We start from the raw sequence: 20,252 nt of genomic DNA on the forward strand, positions 1-20,252 counted from the left end.
GATAAATAATGACCGGTCCCTAATTCCAGGTTTTATCAAGGCGAGAGAAATCGACAAACAAGGTATCGTATTTCTCGTTTGTCGTGTATAAAGCATATAAAAAAGATAACTTTTACGGAATTAGGCAGTTTTTAGAGTCACGTTTTATTGAACGTAGAACTGCCGGAGTCGATCACTGATTGCTGCCATACACTGGATATGACTTCACTAGATAAGAGAATCACACCGTCCGTTTGTTATGTGTCCGCCATCTTGGGATCTAAGACCGTTACGCAATACTATTGGAAATGTTCTTTTCAAATCTGTCTGCATGGTGCATCCAACAACTTCAGAACTCGATCATTTTGTATACAACAGTGGAAAAGGCCTCTTAGCTTAAATAACCTCAATTGACCACACGATCTTATAATTATAGAGAAAATAACTCAAAGCAGGGCAACAAATTACTTTGGCATACTTAACGGTGAGAGACATGGACAATCAACTAAGGTGATTTACAATACAGTGGAAAAGTAATTTGCGTCCGCCGATATATAGCTGACTTATCTCCCCAAAATATCTCTGCAATGATATGACAAAGAGCGCTCGGCACGTTATTGCGACTTAAGCGAAATACCACTCAAACCCGAAAAAGACCCCAATAGAAACACATGGACTGCGACACTGAGCTTCGACTATTTCTTGATTTTATTGACAATATTTAGATTGTAGCGAATTCCAAATGCTTTTTAGAGTAAATGGAAACTCAAATCGACGATCTTATGAATTTCATAACTCCCTCCGCTAAATGATGGCAATCCGATTGTTAAAAAAAAAGAAAGGAAATTCTGTTTTACTTAAATAATTTCTAGTCATTTGGGTCTAGTTTCCTTTCCCATCTTGATCGCTATCTCAGAAATAATTAAGTTCGTGTGCAGTACGAATACAAACTGACAGTGACATCCATTGAAATGTTAGACCGGGTTTTAAAGATTAGAGTATGCGCCAGTTAGTTCCATTTATGCAAGTCTTTCTCACAATTTTATCGATTGCCATTTATTTAGCAACACATTCGGACAGAAGCAATTTGAAGTTGTAGAATAGAGAATCCAAAACGGCAACTCCATTGTCCTTCATAATACAGTGATGCTTGGTTTTTAAATTGTGGTTGGTTGACAGCCGTCCTCAGCGAAATATTATTTGGAGTTTCTTGTTTGCTCAAATCAGCAATCCTGAAAAAAGAATCTTTCTGATTCTTGGAATTTGCCCGTCATGACTGTTTCGGCTTTGGAGACTAGCCAAGGGCTAAGAAAATTCAATGAATTGATTGCATAACGCTTCATTTTTATATCCCAGAGACATGTGTCACGTTATTATTGAGGGGATGATATACACTCACTGCAGGTGACTCTCTCATATGTTAGGCGCAGAAAACATTTTAAATAGCGAAAGAATGATGTGTTTCCCAATCATCTTCAATGCCATTGGGAAATTGGGAAATGCCGGGCATGAAACATTTTAAGAGTATTGCGTTTTGGGCGAAAATTGTAATACTGATAATGACTTTTAAGTGAGTATATTTGGAAACATTTGGAGACTGGTTTTTCAGTCTTCAGATCCAAGGAGTCCTCGAGATCTAGAACTGTTTGTGACAAGCAGTAAAAATAGTGTGATCTGAAAGACCTTAGTTGAACTTTCACTGTCACTGATAGGCTCAGATAAATTATGCCGTCATAATCATGAGTATAATGTTTCAGTCAGAGAAGATGGAGCATAATTCCAGCATAAATACGAAAAATTCTTGAGCGTGAACACGTGAACTGCATTTCTAGTACTTTTGCAATAATGTTTTCAGGGTCGTTTTCATCACTTTACTGTAACTTTTCAGGCTAGGCTACATTATTGAAGGCCTGGCTACTACCTCACGCACTCAATAAGAGAGAAATACGTGTAGCCAAGGAATCTGGTCCATAACATGATCTCTTTTGTGTGAAGTTGCAGTAAGCCACCTTTTACATATTGTAATTTAATTTTACCCGTCGATGGCAGGGAGAGGGGGAGGCCTGGGGAGTAGGAGAGTTTAAAGGACAGGAGAAGGGGTTTTCAGGGGTCACGTTTAAGAGTATAATTTTCAAATTTTCGATTACAATATATCTGGCCCTAATCACCGATTAGTTTTCTGCCATTTGACCACTGACATAAACCCTATTACGACTTTCTATTGCGAGATTGCTGAGTATGCCAAGTGTTTCGTTGTGTATTATTAAGGAGCCTTGGTGCACGACTCCTATTTCTGTGGAACGAATCTGATTGCTAAGTTGCAGTTGTTTTGGAGACTCTTCTACTTGCTATTTTACCTCTGGCATAAGCCGATGATAGACATTGCTGCAATTTCTTAGCTGGCAATAAACCTTCCAGAAAAATAACGAACATTTAACTCATATGACCTGTTCAGGTGTCCATGGCATGATGTGGTATTTGTGATGATCTAAACACTAAGTTCCAGGCCAACAAGTGTAGTTCAAAGTACCTTCGCCCTACCACTGTTTCTTTAAGAGTCGCGAATACATTCTCTTTGTCATAGTTCTCTCATCCTGTTCACAAGAGGACAGCTTATTTTTATTATTTCCCGTTTCTAGGACACTTTTCGCACTAAGGAAACTGAAATTAAAGAGACAAGTTTGATTTTAGTTTTACAACGACTAGCCTCAGAGCTCTGGAATCATCTGTTTTTAACTCGTTGTCTTTAACCACTGTAATGTGCTGCTGACACGCCGACGTTCCACATTTTGCGAGAGCATTGACTGTGCGTTAATTACTGAACTATCTTGTTTTTGGCAAGGCTTTTTGCGATGACATAAGGCAGTTTAAAATTGAAAGAACTTCCTTTTATATTTGGTAGTCCATGATATGTAAGTTTGCTTCCCACTGTACCTAAATGATGAAAATTTTACAATTTTTTTTGTTGAACTATTGGCGAGTCGCTGTCGCCTTCCTACCAACCAAAAGTTGGTTTCTTTGTTCTTCGGTTTACGATGAGAAATTTTCTAAAGCAAAACGGCAGAAAAATAGAACTTTTTCCTCGCGGAGACAAAATTAAAAAATGTTGCGCTATAATGGTAAACTTGTCGGAGTAATATATGGCGATATAATAAACTCGCTAGCGGGACCAATTAGACTCAGTTTTTCACGATGGATGTAATTATTTATAGATAAACATACGAGCGAGTGCAGAGAGATCAGTAGAACAATGTCTGAAAAGTTTCAGTTTATCTAAAAATTAATTACTAACACTTTTGTAAGCTTTAGATAACGTTAATTGCCTTATTTTCATTGTCCGACATGAAAACTATATGTACATATGATTGTAATCACATTATCAAAGGTGGCGGCAATGAAATTTCTCACGGAAGAGGGGTTGGCTTGTGAAATTGAAGATGACCCCTGACATTTGACAAAATGGCCCCACAAAGGGTCAAAACAGCTTTAGGGCTATAGAGCTGAATCGGCCTTTTGGGGCTGAAGCAGATTTTTTGAACTTACAGTGTATAATTCCTATAATTGATTCGGACCGCATTTTCCTCAGCGAGTGGCCATTTTGTTTTGACATTATAAAATTCTGACATGATAGCGAGGTCTTACGTGGAAAGGCTCGCCTTCCGGTCAAGGCAGTTATGTTGAGCCAAATTCAAACGCAGAAACGTCAAAAGAATCGAAAGAAAAATATTCCAAACTTAACTTGCCTCTAAAAAAGCAGAAGCATTGAAGCAGTATTATGAAGTCGGAATTGTCCGAGAACTTGAAATCAATCTCGGAACGGGTCACAAGCTCAGAGAAAGTCTCACTGTGTTCGGTGACGTTTCTGAAGACGTACCAGAGGATACTGAAAAGTAAACATCCTAGGAAGCAAAAGATATGCTGTTCGTTAACATTTTTCCAGCGCGTTGAAAATATTTGGAGGATAACAAACACGAGAATTACTTTATAGTGAGTATAGTAGGACACATAAAGAGTGGCTTTCCAGTCCGCAAATCCAAAGATTACTCGAGATCCAGGACTGTTCATGACAACCAGTAGAAACAGTGATATCTGAAACACCTTGAAATCGTTTTACAGTTAGTGATGTGCTGTTTTGAAACCCTTAAATGAAAACAGCAAATCACTAACTGTAAAACGATTTCAAGGTGTTTCAGATATCACTGTTTCTACTGCTTGTCATTGTTCCTGCCGTTTGACTGTCGATGTAAACTCCATTGCGACTTCTTACTGCAAGGTTAAGGAATACGCCGAGTGTTTCGTTTCATGTGATCAAGGAGCTTTGGTGAATGATTGTGACTTTTATTTCTTTGGAATAAATCTGATCGACAGGTTAAAATTGTTTTGGAAATGCCATGATAAGTTCGTTGGTTATTTCTGTGAGCCCAATGGCGGAAAAACAGAACATTTTCTTCCCAGATGACAAAATTCTTTGCGACGCAGACTGCGAGGATATGTTGCGCTCCGGTGATATACTGAACTCGGTAGGACCAATAAGAATCAGTTTTGCACGTTGGGTATATTTAAGATTAACATAATAAGCCACGTACCAGTAAATAAACACAGATCAACAGATCAAAGTCTGAAAAGTCTCAGTTTGTCTAAGAATTCATTATTTATTCTTTGGTAAGCATTAGATGATCTTGCCTTATTTTATTTGTAGAAAACAAAAGCTACATCGATGGGTTTGTACTCGCAATATCGAAAGTGGCGGAAATAAAATTTCTAACGGAGGAGGTGGATCCTAAAATTGAAGATGACAGTATTGGGGGGGAGGGGGGGGAGAAGGGGAAGGGAGATAAGCGAAAGCCGGCTGGTCCACATCCTGCACAATAACATAAGAATCTGTGTAGTTCCACAAATTCAGAGACGTCTTAGACCATTTGTAAATGTAATATTTCAATCACAGAATTTTATCTTGACCAGTTGCAGCACGAGTCCCACTTGATTTTTAATTAAAAAAAAACCTTTCTTCAAACCTTAACAACCAATTTTATTCACCACATTTCCTCGATCAATCGCCCGGGCGCCTGATCAAAGTTTCAGCTGAAAGGAGCGGTGCTAATTGAAAGGAGGGCACTCTATCAAGGCATTTATATTACTCGGAAGCTACTAGTTTGTACTGATTACGCTTTAGTTCAAGCTTTATAGTTATTGATAAAGTGGCACAGAAACAGATGTTCTTCCTATCTAATAAAGTGAGGGATGGGGAGTTGGGGCCGGTAAGGGGAGGGGGGTGGGAAGGGGACTGGAGACAGGACTTTATTCGAGGAGGGCGCTTAAAACGCAATATATAATAAAACAAGACTTCCCGGTAAGAGTATTCTCTACCAGCACAAATCTATCTATCTGATGTAATGTTGTCTTGTTGACAGGGACTTGTCTAATAATCAGTTAAAGAATTTACCTCCGGGAGTCTTCACCAGGAATGAATACCTCAACAACCTGTAAGTACTAATTGACGTAAATCTTTATTAACTGCTGTAACATTCATGCGATTAAGGGGAGGTACTGAAACAGTCTCACGCAGAATTCCTTTAATTAGTTGCAAATGAAATATATACAACCGGTGGAAAAAACAAAGTTCACGGCGAGCACGAAAAAAAAAAAACACAAACCGCCCAAGCCAAACGAGAACTAGAAGCTGGTCTCAAAATCAAACTCAACCGTGTATCGAGGGTGGGAAGGGAAGGCAGAGACTAGGCAACCAGGTAGGTACAAGTTAAACAAGACTTTTGGCCACCTTATCTTAGGATTGCAGTTTTTTTAGCCCCCAGGAGCATCCATTATCAGAGCTCAGTTACGAAATAAAAGTCTTGTCACAGTTTCTCACCCATGCTTATGCTTTAAAGTAAATTGACGACTTTGATGCAAAACACGGTGTGTGAAAAGATATGCATCGAAAACCTTGCGACGTATTCTCACTTCTTCAGCACACGACCATATTACGAGTACTGCAGTTTGAATTTGTGTAATAGCTGCCTTCTATGCTACGACCAGCTCATTTGGTTTCGGGCGCATTAATCATTAAATGATTCGGTAATTTGTTTAGTTTAATTCGTTGGAAAACTCCAGCGAAACCAGAATTTCTCTTTTACTAGACAAAGTTTTTTTTTTTTTTTTACTTCAAACACATAACGAAATGCTTCTTAAAAGAGCCCAAATGATTTAGGGCCATAATTACGGCAAGATCCTTCATGAACCGAAAATTGTTTTAGCTCGTAGATAGCATAGAGAACAGAGGAAAGAGAGACGCTTCACCGATAAAGTTTTATTTGTGTAAAGATAAAGGTTAAATTTAACAGGCTTCCAAGCAATCTTTGAAATGTAACTACCACGACGTTTTCTACAAAAACAATCAGTAATCATGAGGAAAGTAATAATCACTTCCATCGGCGGCTAATCCACGTAGATTTACACCTGTTCAGTTTTAAGTACTAGTGACTCAGAAAGAAAGTGTAAGCAAATTTAAATGTATATTTTGAAGTTGTGAGCGTCTGTTCGTTTGTTTGCTGCAATGGCGTGTGCAAATCTTGTCTTTCTTTCCCCAAAAAACTGAAGTCACATGAGGCACTTTATTCAGATACAAGTGGATTTAATGCTGTCATTTACTCATGCCATGGAATTCACTCGGTTTCTGTTGTGCAACTTACAGAGGAAATATCCAACATTCAACTGTTTAACGGACTTGGAAAGACTTAACGAAAGTATATTGTATTAGATCTTAGCACTCAAAACATCGCTTGGCGTTTTAAAACGAACAAACTATTTTGGCGATTTCAGATCTGAGCATATATAAGGACCTTTTGTCGCAGCGATTAGATCACTGTCACTGTCAATCGATGATGAAGGCACTAGACACCAGTATCGAAAGGTTGGGTCAATGAATTGTAACTTCTCGGTTACGTTCGTCAAATATTTAAACCAGAGTAGCATCAAACCAAGTTTGATTGACTGTAATTGTGAACAAATACCTCACGTTTTCACTTTTTAAGTCGCTTTTTGTGAAGGATTATTAAATTACAAACGGTTTCTAGGCCGCCTGCCTTAATTAATCATTAATCATTTATCGGATAATTGTTGTGACCGAAACATTAGCTTGTAAAAGCTACTAGGCGCATTAGGCGCACTAGACTCAACACGCAACGGATTGAATACCGCCCGCTGTGAGCGAACCGGATGGAAGAATACTGTCCACTCGCAATACCATTCAGATTGTAGGATTTGTAGAATACCGCCCGCTCACGCACTGAAAACAAAAACTGATCTTACGCGTCAGCTTCATCCGCACTCCACTGTTACGGATCCGGATCCGCCCTTAGTCTTGCTACTAGAATCATTACCCTTTCCTGAAAGTTGTACCACTATTTCCAAATTCGCACTGAAATTCTTTTAAAACCACCTACACCGTATTAGCAATTATTCAGGTTAACTTAGCTACGCAATACATCGCAATACATCGCTGATTCGACCATCATTCACGTCGTCATCAATAACCTCACTCTGATCCATATACAGAGAAGATAAATTTTCAATATCTTTATAAAATATGACACTAATTGAATTCAACTAAACTTACCCACCATTCATTTACAATGCCTTAAAAAGCACTTTTTTTCCAAAAATAATTTTCACTGGTTTTCTAGAGGTGTAAAACGGCCCACCCGTCACAATGTTGTAATCCCTTGGCACACAATAAAGAGAGGGGTCAAAAGCTTTTCCTGTAACTTTTTAAATGGTGTCTACCTCAACACCAGTCTTTTCAATCACTTCATTATTTATATAAATCACCCATAAAAAGCAGAGGAAACTGTTATGAGCTACACATATGTACAGAGTCAAGAACACCTCCTGTGACAGGGTACATACACGTGCATTTTGAATGGATTAGAGCACACACCTCAGAGATGCTCATCAAAGCAAATTATTGTCGTGATACTGTACTTTCTCTCCTGTTGATGTATCGTCACAACCGAACCCCCTAGTTAACCCATTCAGACTACTTATAATGTGCACTGTTTAAATGCCTCCTCACCACACTTTTCATTTACTAATTTTGGTGGTATATCTGTATTTCTGCTGGAAATTATCACCCGTCACAATTATATAGAGAAGTCACATATCAATCACTCAGGGAGATGATGAGTGAACAAAGGGAAAAAAAAGCATGATTAATGATTTTTGTTGATAAGTTCAAGAATTTTTCCAGTTGATTTGACTGCCACACCCTGGCAGCTTGAGGAAAGCCCAATTTATAAAACACTTCTTAAGAACAGTACAAAAAAACTCCATCAAGAAGCCAGCCTTACAAATGCAAGCTTGTTAACAGTACTGTTGTGAATGATAAAAGAAATTATGGCTACCACGACTGCTGCAGGCCAATGTCATTTATTAACTCTTTATTAATCATTCATTTTCCATACAACAAAAAATACTAAGAAAATAATGCAATGATATAACAGTTTCAGCCACACATCAGTTAAACTCTTGTTGTATACACGATGATGTTCATGAGGATGCTTCAGTTCCTAGAAGTAAAGGGTCACAATGATTTTTAAAGGATAATTTGTCAAATAACACCAGATACATAAAGAGACTGGAATTATGTTTCTTAATTCAAATCCTTATTGTGTTTGGAAAGGAAAAGGTATGCATACATGCACCAGTAGCTTTTGAGGTATGCAAGTTGATAATTTGAGACTAGTGCTAAATAGGAAGTGAACAGAGATATATGAGGGTATACTGCATTTTATTATTTTTAGTAGTCAAAATCACTCATTGAACTTACATGTAGTAGCTACCTGTTGGACAATATCAGCATGTACTGTTAATAACATCAGTATCATATCATTCATTAAGAAAAAAACCCTATTGGATGATCAAGAGAAACATATTGGTTTAATTGTAATTTCCTGTTGAACACAATTTTTACATACAGCATACAAAATGATAATGGCAAATTAAAACACAGAACTATTTCTCAAACTAATAGACTCAAAATGTTACTGATCTTTTAACAAAGAGAAGAAAATGCTTTACGATATTCAACTGAAATAAAAAACAACAACCCACAGATTGGTGCAAAATTTGAATAAGTTTTTATTTTCATTTGCCCAAGAAGAAAATGTCTTTTACACCATTATTTTTTTATTAAGACCAATATCAAGATACAAACTACAAGCCTCCACCATCATTTCCATTGACTAAAGACAGCCACTGTGTTTCGTATTTCAACAATTAATTGCATTTGCCACCTTCTTATTTCAAGTGGAATTACAAAGAAGCCATTAAGGTGGTATGAATGAAAGTTGAATATCACTTGTGAGCAACATTAATTTTTTACCCCAGTCTTGGACAGCTTATCATTAAATCACAAGCTGTAAACTGTACTCCATTTTATAAAATGACTTCAGGACAGGAATAAAGAACATTCACTGTCAGAAAAAAAATGAATGGAATGCAGTCATTTTCACAAAACAAAAAGCTTTCTGTCTTTTAGTAATATTATTATGTAATATCAAAATTGTCCTCTGAATCATGTATGATTGGATTTACTTTAGAGTTACTAGTAATTTCTCCTGTTGCTGGAAGGAAAATTCAGGCAAAAAAACTGCAAAAATAATGTAACAATAAGTGGTGTGGTTTGGCTGGCTTAGAGGCAAGACACATCCTAAGCACTCAGCTATACGCACAATTCAACAAAATTGAACATGAGTCTAATATTCAGTCATGAAATAAGCTAGTTCATTTACCTTGGCTAAAGTTACAAGTAGCTCTCAGCAACACAAGTCAATGAAAACTTTCAAATTGAATGGTTTAAAAGATAGGTTGCTGTCATTTTGATGATGTTAACAACAATTAATTTTCTAGTTGGGAAAAAAACCCAACATTTTCTTACCAGGCAATAAGATTGGAAGAATGCATGCACAACATCTTAAATGAAATTCACAAATTTTCCCCTTGGTTGTTACTATGATTAGAAAAAAAGGTGTATTCTCTCTTCTTTACTAAGACAGCGATCTGTATTGCTCACACGGGAGAAAGTATATGAACTGCCAGCTGACCAAGAGACTGATATAGGTACATGTATTTCATGTAGCAGCTTTATCACTCAACTTCCTACACTGATCCAGACTGCTCACCTCTTTTGACACAATATGTACAGTATATTGTTTACCCTTGAATGGTAACATTTTGTCCCAAGCCAGCTTTCTTGCTTTAGTCAACAAATTAATGGAATTGAACTATGGTAAATTCAACATTCGCTTCGCAGCTGTAAAAGTTTGGAATCACCTTGACGAAAGCATTAAACACCTCCCCCTTAAAACATTTGAAAACAAAGTCAAATTAAACATCTTACAGTCTTACTGTTCAAAGGTTTTCAACTGGTCTCTTCTTCTTTTTCCTTTATCTGATTTTTTTAAATTTCTTTTTTGTCCTCTTTTTTTTGACCAATAATTTGCTTTGCTCGAGCTTTAGTGCCAACCTACGTCCTATATTTAAACATTATTTACTTTTACTCAGCTAGATTAGCTTTTCAGTTATTCTGAGTAAACGTTACCTTTTTTTGTATTAATATATTATGTGTGCAAATTAAGTTTAACTTCTCAATTTGGTATTAAAGCTAGTTGTTGTTGTTATTGACAAAATACACAAGTCATCATGGTATGATCCAAAACATTTTACTCTTCTCCTTCTACTTAAAGAAAGTGACATCAATGATAATTAAGGTATTGGCATTAAATAATTAAATGTCTGTTTATAGGGGCAATCACCAGCAAAATTTAATACATTTCAAAACATTTCGCACAGCTCCCATGAAAAAGGTACATGTACTTTAACACCTAAAATAGTTTAGCCTCGGAAGCCAAACATGTTTATAGAAAAAACCTTGGGAGGAGGAACCACACTACTCATTGAGGGCAGTATTCCTTCTTCTAATTCCTTCTACACAAGTGTTCTTAAAAGCCACTCAGGGACTTGAGAAGATGATGTCAAACTATAAAGACACTCTCAGAATATGTAAGCCTGGCTCATCTTGCTCCTGGTTGCAAGGCTAAGGATTAACAAATAAATGTTGTCTTTCTAAATATACACAGTGTGACATAGCATAGGTGTGTCAATTACAAACCTTTAGACACCTGTACCATAAATTACAGCCATCATCCAACCATGAAGTGTACCCAGTACAATGTCACATAATTATGTGCTACCAGCAGTGGTAGTGATAATATCATACAGACATTTGTTAGGAGAGTTGAACCAACCTATATTTAAGGATCAGAAAATTAGTTGACAAAATGGTTTAACCTGTTTGTTCACAATTGAAGCCACCAAAAATTACAGGCAACACCTCCCTGTCACTTTCTAATCAAGTCGATGGATTTTAAAGATACTATTAGTACAGATGGTTTTAACAACTTAAATTACTGATGCACAACTTAAAAGACCCACAGTCAATATTTAACTGATTTGTTCAAACTAATTGGAGTTCAGACCTTGATGATACAAGTATGTACATATCAAGAGGTGCCTGATATAAATTTGTATTCCACACTTGTTTTAAGTGATGCCATGCATGTTGAATTCCAACTGAGAGAACAGTTTCATAATAAACCTTTAACTCCCATGTGTGACCAAGACAGAATTTCTCCTTACAATATCAATACAATATTAAGCAGACAAGTGATGAAAATAAAGGAAAATATTAATTAGGGGATTATTAGTTGATCCAATACCAAATTCTCAAAATTAACATCAGAGGAACTATATGACAGACAGTAAGAAGAATTACTAATGAGATCTTAGCAGTTAAAGGGTTAAAACTGATGTCAACTGTAAAAATCATTTTGGCATTTCACATGCACAGGAAGTCCTTATTTGACTTAGAATTTGGCAAACCAGTCAATGAAGGCCTTGATGAGATTTAACTGTGAGCCATCAAAACATAATAAGCTCAATATTAAGGGGACCCTCTGGTTGGAATCCATCAAAAGAGGAGGTCATTAGTAAAATAGTCATCAATAGTAATCATCATTAGAACCATTCATAAAAAGCTGAAATTTAGCAAGAAGTGGATCACTCTACACACCAACCAATCAGTGAGGTTGGCCACATCTGTTTCTTTGTTAATTATTGACAACAACAACAAAGTATCAAACATTTTTTAAGTATCTTCTGCCAATTCAAGTAATTGAGCACAAAATAGATCCAATTGGTTTGGTTCATGACTATATCTACACATAGTATGTAAGATTATAGGAGGCAATTATGGACTAAAATTGGATTTTGACTTTTGATGTCACCCTGGTAACAAAAGAATTTTAAGAAAAGTTCAACATGTCAAAACTCCTCTTATTTTTGACAAAATAGAATTTTGTTGTGTACCTGTACAATTTGTCGAATGAGAAATATTTTTGACTCCCTCACTAGAATCAGTTTTTCAGTGACATTCTTGGTCAGCATTTTGTTGATTTTCACAGTGGTGTCAAGTGTAACAGGCATCCTTAATGCTCTACACTGAATTTAAAAGAACCTTTGAGTTTTAATCAGAATTCATCCTTGTGTACATGACGAAAATAATTAATGACAAACACTCAATTCCATCACCGCAGCAATTTGGCACATTTTTTATCTCAATACTTGGGAAAGAGCCTTTGTAATACCTCAAAAACGTCCATGACTCTTGAACCATTTTACACACAGCTCCTCAATCAAACTCTCTACATTCATAGTGAACAAGCCACAGTTTTTGCAAATAGCTTTCAGTAGAGTTCATTGCCATTCCCAGCTAAGATGACAAGTCCAAAAGGCATCGATTGGCACGATTTGATTCTCTTCGATACTTCAAATTCACTTGCACGTTAAATTTAAAGGAATGACATATCATTTTCTCGTTTAAACATCATTGGGCTAGCTGCCTATTAAAAATATTGTGCGAAAATTTAAAAGAGTTTACCTGGAGCACATGTTAATCGAACATAACGTCTCCTCAGGAGCTGCAGAAATTGTGTTCCTGACGGATTGACACCAAATCGATATCTTTAAGCTTTTCCCAGGATATCCATTACACTTCTATTCAGAGAAGTGACACGAACTACTCAAGTTTTCAGTTTTCGTTAAAAAGCCGACACTGTTGGCGATGGAATCACTTCGTCCCCAACATCATCCTAGCCCTATACCGACCAACGTAGTGTGTTTACGTTTAGTTCTCTGGTGGCGCTGCTCGCCCTTTTAGCTTCTATTTTGTTAATTATCTCAAGCCTTTTTCACTTCCATGATATACATTTCTGTAAATTTGACTGTTTCACTTGCCACTGCAACAAAATCCATTTCGCTTTGAACGAAATTCACACCGCAGGGCTGTGAAATGATAACATTAGCATCCTGGCCTCCAAAGACAACATTCAAGAATTTGGACTGAATTCTGGGATGAGGGGACATTGGAACAAACAACTGGTATTTTTGATTCCATAAGATTTATGTAAAAAACAAACCACGTATTTCAAATGTAGGAAGATAGCGGGAGATTTATTCTTCAAAAATTTTTTTCGGCAAAAATGTTCAAATTTTCCAATTTCCAACCAGAGAGCCCCCGTTTGCAAATGCGACGAAATACCCCAAACTTTCTTTGATTAAACACAGATTCAATACGGGATTCACAAGTTTACTTGTCTGCCGTGGCTCTCGGGTCGAAGATTCGCGTCGAGTGATTTAAAATAATCCGCTGTGGTTGGGTAGGGTTAAATCGCGCCAGCTTCTTAAATGGGTGTGACGAACCCTTAAATTAACCTTCAAACGGTTTAAAGGTCTTTCAGATCTCCTTGTTTCAAGCGCTTGCCGCGAACCGAATTTTATGATTACTACATAGTCCTCAACTACACTTACTCTGCCTCTTTTTGCCCAGTATCCCAGCCCAGGATGCCTCTCCAATCAGGTACTTTAATGGAACTTTTATAGACAGACAGGAGCCCATTACTCGGAGTGAGCAACTTCCAAACCGCATGTGTAAAACGGTGTTTTCACAAGTAGATTTATATTTAAATAAGACTTTCCTGCGGATTGGTATCGGATGTACAATGAGACCAAATCCAAAAAGTTAAGCTTATGCCGCAAGCCCGGATGTTGAGAAATTAATGATCGTGAGATGTCTCTTTTCTGCATGCCCTCTAGAGAGAAAGTGTGCACTATATACGCTCGCAGTACGAAGTGTGGGAAAAAGGTTAGAGTCTGGTCGTTGTTCTGGATTGCTGAGTTCCGATGGTTAGATTTGAATGAAAAATAACGCTCCATTTCATGTGAAAAAAAGTTGGCACTTATTCCAGGTTTCATCAAGGCGAGAGAAATCGATAAACAAGGTATCGTATTTCTCTTTTGTCGTATATAAAGCATATCAAAAAGACGACTTTTACGGAATTAAGCAATTTGTAGATTTAAGTTTTATTAAACGTAGAACTGCCGGAATCGATCACTGATTGTTGCCATTCACTGGATATGACTTTACTAAATATGATAATCACACCGTCCGTTGTTATGTCCGCCATCTTGGGATCTGAGACAGTTTCGTAATACTGTTGAAAATTTTCATTTAAAATCTGTCTAGAACGATGTCAGCCTTAAAAATGGTTCAAGCTCTTCAGAACGGTGTATCCGACAACTTCAGAACTCGATTATTTTGTATTAACCAGTGGAAAAGGCTTCTGAACTTAATAAATAACTTCAATTGACCACACGAAAAGGTGCGCTTCATGGTTAATGTGAACATCGTTTGTGCCGCAGTTCTGTAAAAAATGTCTTAGCGAGGGGGTCAAATTATGATCGATCTTATAATCATAAAGAAATTACCCAAAGCGGGGCAACAAATTACTTAACGGTGAGAGACACTCAACTGAGGTGATTTACAGTACACTGGAAAAGTAACTTTCGTCCGATATGTAGCTGATTTATATCCCCAAAATATCTCTACAGCTATATGACAAAGAGCGCTCAGCACGTTATGTGGACTTAAGCGAAATATCACTTAATGGTTTTTAAATTGTGGCTGGTTGACAGCCGTCCTCAGCGAAATATTAGTTGGAGTTTCTTGTTTCCTTAAATCAGAAATCCTGCAAAAACAATCTTTCTGATTCTTGGAATTTGTCCGTCATGGCTGTTTCGGCTTTGGAGACTAGCCAAAGGCTAAGAAAATAAAAAAAATTGATTGCACAACGTCTTATTAGAGCCTGGTCCTTGTTCTGGATTGTTGAATCCCGACAATTAAATTTGCCCGCAAGTGACTCCTTTTTATGTGAAAAAAAACTGACACGTATTTCAGGTTTCATCAAGAGAAATCGATAAAAATGTACCGTATTTCTCGTTTGAGGTATAAAAAGCATATCAAAATGGTGATCTTTACGGAACTTTGTAGTTTTTAGGGCCAAACTTTATTGAACTGAGAATTTCCGAAGCGATTGCTGATTGTAAGCATACATGGGATGAAGAGAATATACATTTGATATCCTCTTGACTGGATTTAACTATCGCTAGAAATGATAACCACAAAATCCGTTTTCTTTATTTGCGCGATCTTGTCCGAAAAGTTTCAGTTTAACTAAAGATTTATAATTTAATCTTTGGTAAGCTTTGGATGGTCGAAATGCTTATTTGCGCAGCCATATAACACAGTCGTGGGTGAAGGGGGAGGGGGAAGAGAGATAAACGAAAGCCGGCTGGTCCACATCCTGCACGATGACATCAAGATCTGTTTTAATTCACAAATTCAGAAAAGTCTTGAATTACTTGGAAATGTAATACTCTTTCAAAGAATTTTATCATGATTTGATACATTGCGAGTCCCTCTTGATCAATAAAAATCCCCTCCGTCAAACCCAATTAACCAATTTTATTTAACGCATTTCCTCGAATAATCGGCCGGGCGCTTATTCAAAATTTCGGATGAACGGAAGGGCGCTTATTGGAAGGAGGGCCCTCAATCGAGGGGGCACTTATTAAGAAACTAATAACCTGTAGCGATTCAGCTGTAGTTGAAGCTTACAAAGTCCTAGATAATAATGTGGCAATAAACAGGTTTCTTCGAATATGGGAATATTTTTAACTTTTTTTAAACACCCGAATAATTTAGGGCTGTAATTACGGCAAGATCCTCCCGGCTATTAACTGAAAAGCTAGAAGTAAACAATATAGAAAGAAGAGGTGATACAAATCAAAGGGAGAGGATTCAGCGAAACAGTTTTATTTGCGTCAAGAGATAAAGGTTAAATTTAAAGGGCTTCCAAGCAATTTTTCAAACATGACTATCATGACGATGTTTTCTTCAAAAACAATCAGTGATCTTAAGAAAGGATTGGTCACTTCCATCGGCGATTAGTCCACATGGATTTACCTCTGTTCAATTTTAAGTGACAAAGAAAGTAAGTCTAAGTAAATTCAAAAGTTGTGAGTTCGTTTGTTTACCGCAATGGCGTGGGCAAATCTTGTCTTTCTTCCACCGAAAAACTGAAGTAACATGAAACACTTAAGGGGATTTAATGCTACGTTTACTCATGTCATTAAACTTCCTCGGTTTCTGTTGCGAAATTTATAATAGAAATGTCCAATATTGAACGGACTTGCAAAGACTCAACGAAAGTGTATTTATAGCAGATCGTGGACCTGAAATCATTGCTTGGCGTTTTAAAACGAACGAACTGTTTTGCCGATTTCAGAAAGTAAATTTAATTGATTGTTATTGTGAAGAAGTACCTCGTGTTTTTATTTTTTCTCAATTGCTTTTTGAGAAGGATCATAAAATTACAAACGATTGTTAGGCCCCGCGACAACCCATTTAATAACTCATAATTTGCTACCACAAAATTCATTTCAAAACTAATCTAAAGTGATTTGAGAGAGAGAGAGAGAGAGAGAGAGAGAGAGAGAGAGAGAGAGAGAGAGAGAGAGATAGAGAATTAATAAATTATGTATCGGCTAAACTTCGTGAAGAAAACATTTGCTTATAAAAGCTGCTTGGCGCACAAGGCGACTCAACACGCAACGGATTGGATGCCTCCCGCTGTGAGCGGGCCAGACGGGAGAATACTGTCCACTCTCGGTACCAATCAAATCGCACGATTTGTAGAATACCGCCCGCTCACGCACTGAGAAAAAACAATATCTGATCTTACGCGTCAGCTTAAAGTGCACGCTCCTGTTATGTCTATCGCTTTTTGTCATCCGGATCCACCCTTAGTCCTGTTACTAGAAAGATTACACTTCTCTGAAAGTTGTTTCACTATTTTAAGACTAGACCACTTTCAGCGTATCAGCATTTAATTAACTTAGCTCCGCATTACATCTGAGAACGCAGTTAATTAGTACAATTTTGGCTGCAAATGTGAAGCATCGCTAATTCGACTATCACACAGGTGATCATTATCAAACTCACTCAAATCCATATACAAAGAAAGATAAAATTTTTTCAATATCTTTATTCAATCAATCCATCTCAAAACAAGGTTTGTCGCAAATAACACTAATTGAATTCTACTAAATTTACCCACCATTCCTTTTACAATGCCTTAACATTTTCACTTTCTAAAAAAGCAATTTTGTTTCCAAACCTAATTTTCACTGGTTTGCTGGAGAGGTATAAGACAGCCCACCTCTCACGATGTTGTGGTCCCTTGGCAGACAATAAAGAGAGGGTCAAAAGCTTTTCCTGTATCTTTTAAAATGGTGTCCACCTCAACACCAATCTTTCAAATCAGTTCACTGATTCCATATACATCACCAAGGAAAAGCTGTGCAAACTGTTAGCAGCCACACACATGTACAGAGTCAAGAGAACCTCGCTTGACAGGGTACATACATGTGCATTTTGAATGGATTAGCCAATACACCTCAGAAATGCCAATGTCAAAGCAATTTATTGTGATACTGTACTTTCTTTCCTGTCTATGTCTCATCATAACTGAACCCCATAGTTAACCCATTCACAAACTACTAATGATGTACTAAATTACTTCCTTACCACAATTTCCACTTATTTATTTTGGTGGTACATCAGTATTCCTGCTGGAAATTCCCGTATGTCGCATTTTCACTTCTTGTGAGCTTCTGTGAACGGTTTGAAATTGTATGGAGAAGTCGCGTATCAATCACTCAGGGAGTAATTGAGTTAAAAAAAGAAAAAAAAAGCATTGTGCATTCCAACAATGTGCTCATGTTAATGATTTTTGTTGACTTCATTGAGAATTTTGTTGCATAATTTTATTGCTACACGCTGGCATTTTAGGAAAGTCCATCGGGCAAAATAAGTTTTTCGATCAACTATGCGCTTGAAAAACATTCTCTTTCGCACAGCTGACGCTCGAACTTAGCTTCAAAATAACCTCTTACTGCGGCTCCATCATCGTCCAAAGTTCAAACATTTTTTTTAATGAGCCAAATGTTTTTCCACCCATTCCTCGTCTTTTTGTAATCGCGCTCTTTTAAACTGTTTACGAATGCGCCACTCGATAAACTCTGTCTGCGACTTCATCGACGTTTTTTACCCATTGTGCATCTTTACGATCACACCTTATTTGTACAATTATCTCTCTTACTGCCCATGAAATTCCTTCTGAGACTTCTTTGAGCCCAAAACAGCTTCGTAAACAATCAAACTCACAAACATTTGCCCTCTAGTTGCATGTTTTTGTTTACAACTTCATAAACGGCATTTCATAGACAAAAACTTCCGCACCGTTTCCGATTGACCCAAAATGATGTTTCAATCTATTTCGCGTCCTTTTTAAAATGACGCTTTCATGCACTGACTTTGCGCAAGCTATATAAGAAACCCTCTTTAACATTATCAACATTCGAAGTTCAAAAACTGAGCGAGCCAAAAAAATTTTACTACTCGTTCCTTGTCTTTTTGAAAACCACACTTTTTGCGCTTTTGTCTCCCGTACAAGAGATTACAACTTTTTTTGCTCCCGTACCAGCCATAAAACTGCCTCTGCTGCCTAAGAGCTGTGTCAATATGTTTATTTCTCTTTTTTCGGAAATATTTAGTCATAAAATGAACAAGTTAAAGTAGACGATAAAGAAAGTGATATTAACATTATAGACTTTGAAAACAGCGCGACGCTTTTCTTCTCTCCCCATACCACGTTGCTTATGTCTTCCAATCTCTTGAGTCGCGTAAATACCCAAGGATCCTAAACTTAGACAAAATTTGTTGCACAGAGACGATAACGCCTGAAGTGGTCACCTACAGGTGCATTTTCGACCATGCGATTGAATCGTCCTCGAGGAAAACGAACAATAAGCGGTAGTACTTTAAGCGGTCAGGACGGAAACTCCGAGAAAGCCGTTCGTTGGTTGGTCAGTTTAAGTTTCGAATATACGACCAGCGAGTTTAAAAGGAATCTAACTGAGGGTGATCAAATAATGTCTCCTTTATTTCTTTAAATTTGAGCGTTTTAATTTTTAGGCAATGAATCTGATTAAATTACTTGCCTTCTTTAAAATGTGCACGCCCACTCAGAAAACAAAAATGGTGTGAAAGTGTTGGGCAGATTGCTTTGAACGATAATCAGTTTTGCAATAGGATCTCCAGGGTAGAGAAATGTCAAACTAGTTATTATCCATTAATCTGAATTGTAAGCAAATGAAAACGTTTCTAGAATTTTGAAAAGTGTCATGTGCTTTCAAGATGTAGGAGAAGATATATCACAGGCGGCATAATTCACGCTCCGTTGTGATGACTTATTGGTTTCAGGGATTTGTCCAAAAACCAGTTACAGGATTTACTGCCAGGAGTGTTTGCTGACATTGAGGTTTCTAGTCACGGGCAGATGACGCTGTAAGTGAGAAATAGCAAAATAAAAAGTGATAAATCATTTCATTGACTAGAGGAAAACTGTGGAGTTTTAACAAAAAAATAAATAAGTAAATAAGTAGAAAACAATGAAGAAAAACAATTACTTCGAGTTGTAACCTCTCTTACGCACCCCCTCTATGATGGGGGTGTTACTAAACAGAGTAATGGAGCAAGGAGTAACGGAGTAACAAGAAAACGAGTAACAGAACTATGCTCTTGTATATTAAGTGATTTCGGAGCAATCTCGCGAAATGACAGAAAACACCTCGGGATTTACTTTAGTTTTTCCAATCGCTCCTCACCTTTAACACATATCACACACACGTTAGGCTTTCCTTTTCTGTTATGCAGAAAGCGTAGAGAATGGTCACTTCGCCGCAATGCATTCTGGTTG

The 20,252-nt window shown here is 37.2% G+C and overlaps 1 protein-coding gene and 1 long non-coding RNA gene across 3 annotated transcripts in view; one reads left to right on the top strand and one right to left on the bottom strand.

Moving 5' to 3' along the window:
* The window catches only part of LOC149050738 (uncharacterized), an 85,515-nt gene that overhangs the window by 62,555 nt on the left and 2,708 nt on the right, over nt 1-20,252 (top strand). For both annotated transcript variants that reach the window (XM_089198306.1, XM_089198304.1), the window contains one exon: nt 19,757-19,840. In XM_089198306.1, the coding sequence (XP_089054432.1) occupies nt 19,757-19,840 (84 nt within the window). The remainder of the gene's footprint in view (nt 1-19,756; nt 19,841-20,252) is intronic.
* On the bottom strand, nt 9,091-13,487 carry LOC149050745 (uncharacterized). The gene is made up of 2 exons (XR_016184417.1): nt 12,974-13,487; nt 9,091-11,282 (listed from the first exon to the last, which is right to left on the bottom strand). It is a non-coding gene; the product is annotated as an uncharacterized LOC149050745 (long non-coding RNA).

Source organism: Pocillopora damicornis, chromosome 2 (assembly GCF_964200805.1).
Source record: "Pocillopora damicornis chromosome 2, jaPocDami1.2, whole genome shotgun sequence".
Lineage (NCBI taxonomy): Eukaryota > Metazoa > Cnidaria > Anthozoa > Scleractinia > Pocilloporidae > Pocillopora > Pocillopora damicornis.